At 34.0% G+C, this 4,513-nt stretch overlaps 1 protein-coding gene across 1 annotated transcript; it reads right to left on the bottom strand.

The window, feature by feature from the left end:
• Positions 1-817: 817 nt before the first annotated feature.
• LOC143551848 (beta-amyrin 28-monooxygenase-like) lies at positions 818-3,932 on the bottom strand. Its single transcript, XM_077042191.1, has 3 exons — positions 2,969-3,932; positions 1,822-2,009; positions 818-1,128 (listed from the first exon to the last, which is right to left on the bottom strand). Exons 1-3 carry the CDS (start codon positions 3,921-3,923, stop codon positions 829-831), a joined length of 1,443 nt encoding a protein of 480 aa, XP_076898306.1. The 5' UTR covers positions 3,924-3,932; the 3' UTR covers positions 818-828.
• Positions 3,933-4,513: the final 581 nt, after the last annotated feature.

Below are 4,513 nucleotides of genomic sequence, written 5' to 3'. Positions count from 1 at the left end.
ACTATTTAAATTCTTTAGATATAAAATCCTTTTGAATTATGTAATAATCACTTCCAAGTTACAGTAATTTGGTGTACAAATATTTAATCGAAACCTATCATATATTAACATTTATTAGGTATCCTTTCGAAACTAATATATGCATTACATTTTTTCACCTATAAGATGTAATATATGTATTGATATTTTCCGACCCACGTGGTACACAAGTTCTAAGCTAGTAAACTAATAAAGAATAATGCATAATGAAGTTTAACCTAACAACCAATTTAGCACTAAATGTTATTGTTAGCATCTAATCAACCTAGCGTCTTAAACTTGTTGTCATGCTCATTGGATGGTCATTTAATGTGTTAGAATTAGGATATTTAGGTAATAAACTAGCTAATGCCAAGACCATTGTGATTTCGGTCGCAAAATTTGCGACTGATTTTTCGAGTAGTAAATTTCCGTCGCCCTTGTTTAGTTCCCTAGTAGTGAGTTTATTTCTTTCATAGTAGTTTTATTACACCCATTTCATTAACAAACATAAACTTCTATATCAAATATTATGTATAACAATTTACAACTTTTCTAGAGAAAACTATATCCTATCTTTTCATCTTCCAAGTTATTTTTTATTTTTGTTTTGTGTTGATGCTTATAATCTCAAACCACTTAAAAACCCCTTATAAAATAACATATGAAATGAGTCCATTTTGTTATTTAGTTATAAAGAATAACCACATAGAGATACAAATATATATAAGAAACAAATTATTTAACATAAAATTAAAATACTTCCATGCTTAAAGATCAAGATCCCATTTTTATGTGACAACACCATCTTCACTCTTTATGCGGGTAAAGCCGAATCGGAAGACCCTTGGCTGGGCTCGGCATCGGGTTGACGACAATCTGCTCATCAGGAATCATTTTCTCCCATTTGAATTTTCTTACTAGATGATGCATGAACACAAGTATTTCAAGCCGAGCATACTCTTTTCCGGGACACATTCGTGGTCCTCCTCCAAACGGCACAAACGTGTATGGTGCCGGTCCGGTACCTTCGAATCTTGATGGGTCAAATTTGGTGGGTTCCGGGAAGAACTCGGGGTTCTTGTGGGTTGAGTTTGCACTCCAATATAACTATACATACAAAAAAAGTGAAATGTTTGTTAGAAACACAATTGGTACAAAACTGATAATAAAAAATGAGACAATTGAATGTAATAGCAAGTATGTGCATGGTTCTGTTTAGATTGGTTTTAGCTAAAACCGTAACTTTGGTTTTTGAATTATGAAAAGCGTTTAGTTTTAGTTTTTCGGTTGTCATTTAAGTTTTAAATATTCTAGGTTGGAAAAAAAGATTGGCCCAAAATAATAAATATGGGCCTACAACATTTTGTTTATTAATAATTGATTATTATATACTTGGGCTAAACTATTTGAGTTATTAATTTATTAAATTCTTATAAACTAATTATAACAAAAATAAAAAAATTAAGAAATTTCTATATTCGGTTCAGTTCAGTTCTTACAAAAATATAAATAAGACCATAATTTTTTTTTGTTTGGGCTATTCGCTTTGGTCTTTTCGATTTTTCGGTTCGAATTGGCATTTTCAGTTTCATGTACTCCTTAGCAACATATCACCACTTAGTAACCAAGTATTTTTTAGAGACTAAAACTAGTCGCAAATATTCTGGTCACAAAACATTCGGTTGCCCCATGCATATTTTTTCGACTCAAGTCCAGTCGCAGATAGGCTTTAGCGACCTGTTTGTGACCATTTTGTGGTAGCAAATAATTGTTTTTATAGTATTGTATATATATAGTTACCTTCCAGCCTTTGGGGATAGAATAGCCATTGTACATGAAATCAGTAATGGCCTCTCTAAAAGCACCTTGTAGTGGTGGTGCCAATCTAAGAACTTCACATGCAACATTCCATGAGTACTTCATCTTTGATAAATCTTCCCAGTTCAACAGCTCTCCTGGTGCTTTAGACTTTGCAATTTCCATTTGTTCTGCATGCATGTGATATCAATGAGAATTCGTTATCGGAAAACTCATGTAAGTGCCTTACTAACCAACGAGATCAGGTAAGCCATAGATTATGCTAGGTAGATGCTTTGGTTATGATAGAAAACCAGTGAAAACATTCAAACACGGTCTACCATATCGCTATCAGTGCACCACACCTTGAAAAGAATATCACGGATGACTTAAATTCGTCGGTAACCTTTCACCAGATTGGTCGCGAGTAATATCATTTGTGACGGATTACCGACTGATATTACTGAGAAGTTACCAACAACTTTTATTGGTCGTCTAGGAGTCTTTTCTTACTGAATATTGACGGAGATTGCCGTTTTTAGGCTTGAAATACCCGACGATTACTACCAAGTTAACCGTTCGACTGGACATCACAAAAAAGTTTTAACGAGAATCTAATCCAAAATCTTATTCTCTAAAATAACGTTCCAAAAACGATGAAATTGTATAGTTCCCTCAGCTTAATCACGGACAGTAATTCCGTCGGTAGTTTGTCGGTAATCACCGACGAATTAAGGTTACTTATAGTTTTTTTTTAAACGGCGACTTTCTATTTTTGTGTTTAGGTCACCTTTGTTTCACTCTGGCTACACTATGTTGTCTCACTACTAGAAAATTAGACATGCTGGAAAGTTAGCAACAACTTTCCAACGAAAATTCTATTGTTACTACTCTGTTGAAATATTGTACAAAATTAGAGCTTATATATTTGTTGGAAATTCGTTTGAAATCTGTTGGAATTACTTGCATTAGAAATTTTGTAGGAAATGCTTGTTGAAAAAGGACATGTCTTCTAGTAGTGTCTTAACCGGATTCATGTTGGCTTAAGAGTTTGACTTAGACGTTTCACGGGAAACCATACCACCGGCTGCCACATTAATTAATATATAAAGATACTTTAGCATTGTCTATTCAATAAACTCTTTCATACCTTTGTAAACTCCATCATAAATCTCTGGTAACTCCGCAAGATACTTAACAATAAACGCACAAGCTGAGCTTGCAGTATCATGACCACCAATCAACAACCCTAAGATCTTATCAGCAATATCATATTCCGCCATGAAACCGCCTTCTTCGTCCTTAAAAACAAGCATATGTGACAATATATCTTGACTTGCTGTTGCCTTTCCTTCATCCAAATCAACCTTCCTTTGTTTCACAATGTCCATCAACTCCTTCCTTATAAAATTAGCAGCATTAATCCCTCTCCTAAAAGGCGTCCCAGGAAGATCGATGGGAATCGAAAGCAGCCCTAATGCAATGCTCTCGAATGGGACCGATAAGTAACGAACACGTTCTGGATCATCAATGTTAATAAAGATCTTACAAGCTAGCCAAAAAGTGAAGTTTTTGGCTAGGTCATATGTGACAACTTCATCTTTACCGTCCCACCATGTAGCGAAATGTTGTTGCGTAACGGTGTCCATAACTGGGACGTAGCGATGAAGGGCTTCGGGTTTGAAGAAATTCGGAAGCATTTTTCGCATTTTAATGGCTTCGATTTTGGAGGTTCTGTCTGATGAAGGGAATATTTTGTCTACTGATTTAGGCCACCAGCCTTGTACTAGTTTGTTTTCATTTGAGAACAAGAATTTGTTACCTTGTGCACCACAAAAGACTGCAGCATCTTCTAGCATTAAAGATGTTCGGAACACGATGGGCGAGTACTTTGACATGCGGTCGAATATGAACTTTTCGGGGTGGCCTTTCCATCCGGTCGAGAGAAACTCGAAGCTTTCTCCGATTACTGGCCACCCCGTACAACCCGGTGGAAGTACCTTTTCATTTTTTGTTTGTTTGGATGATTTGTGGATGATGAAGTTTATAGAGAATGAAATTATAAGGACAAAAAGAGAGATGATAGTTGCATAGAAGATATCCATTATGGAGTGTTGAAGTGTGTTTTGCAATGAAAATAAAGAGATGAGTGTGTGTGTATATATATATTGAGTTGAGAGTGAGTGTGACAAAGGGTGAAGATATATCAAAAGGTTGAATTATACTTGGTTTTGATTGTACATAGGACTATTGGAGATAGAGGTCAAAATAGTGGATCTTTAAAAGAAAAAAATGTTGAACACAAATATGTTTAAAGAGAAAAAAATATTTAAAAAAATATAGATTATAACTAATTATGATCATATTCTAAAGTTTGTACTTATAAGACATATACATATACATACACACAAAAATAATATATACAAATTCACTAAACATATGCTACGAACACATATTTGTGTATAGGATTTTATAGGAGTCATGAGTGGGTCATATTATCTTTTCGGTCTTTGTTTTTATCGGGTTAGGTTTAATTTACCAAATTAAGTTAGTTTCTTGCAAAATTGAAGTTAAAATATGATTCACTAGGTTTTATCTCCTGTATTACGGGGGTTGTTTTACATTTTCGTTTATAATATTTATATATTTTTTTGAATTTTATTTTTTTATTATAAGAAAATTAATAATATATATT

Source organism: Bidens hawaiensis, unplaced genomic scaffold, assembly GCF_021521415.1.
Source record: "Bidens hawaiensis isolate Kalapana, Puna unplaced genomic scaffold, B.hawaiensis_p1.1 tig00016672_1, whole genome shotgun sequence".
Taxonomy (NCBI): domain Eukaryota; kingdom Viridiplantae; phylum Streptophyta; class Magnoliopsida; order Asterales; family Asteraceae; genus Bidens; species Bidens hawaiensis.
This window is presented reverse-complemented; position numbering and strand designations above follow the sequence as displayed.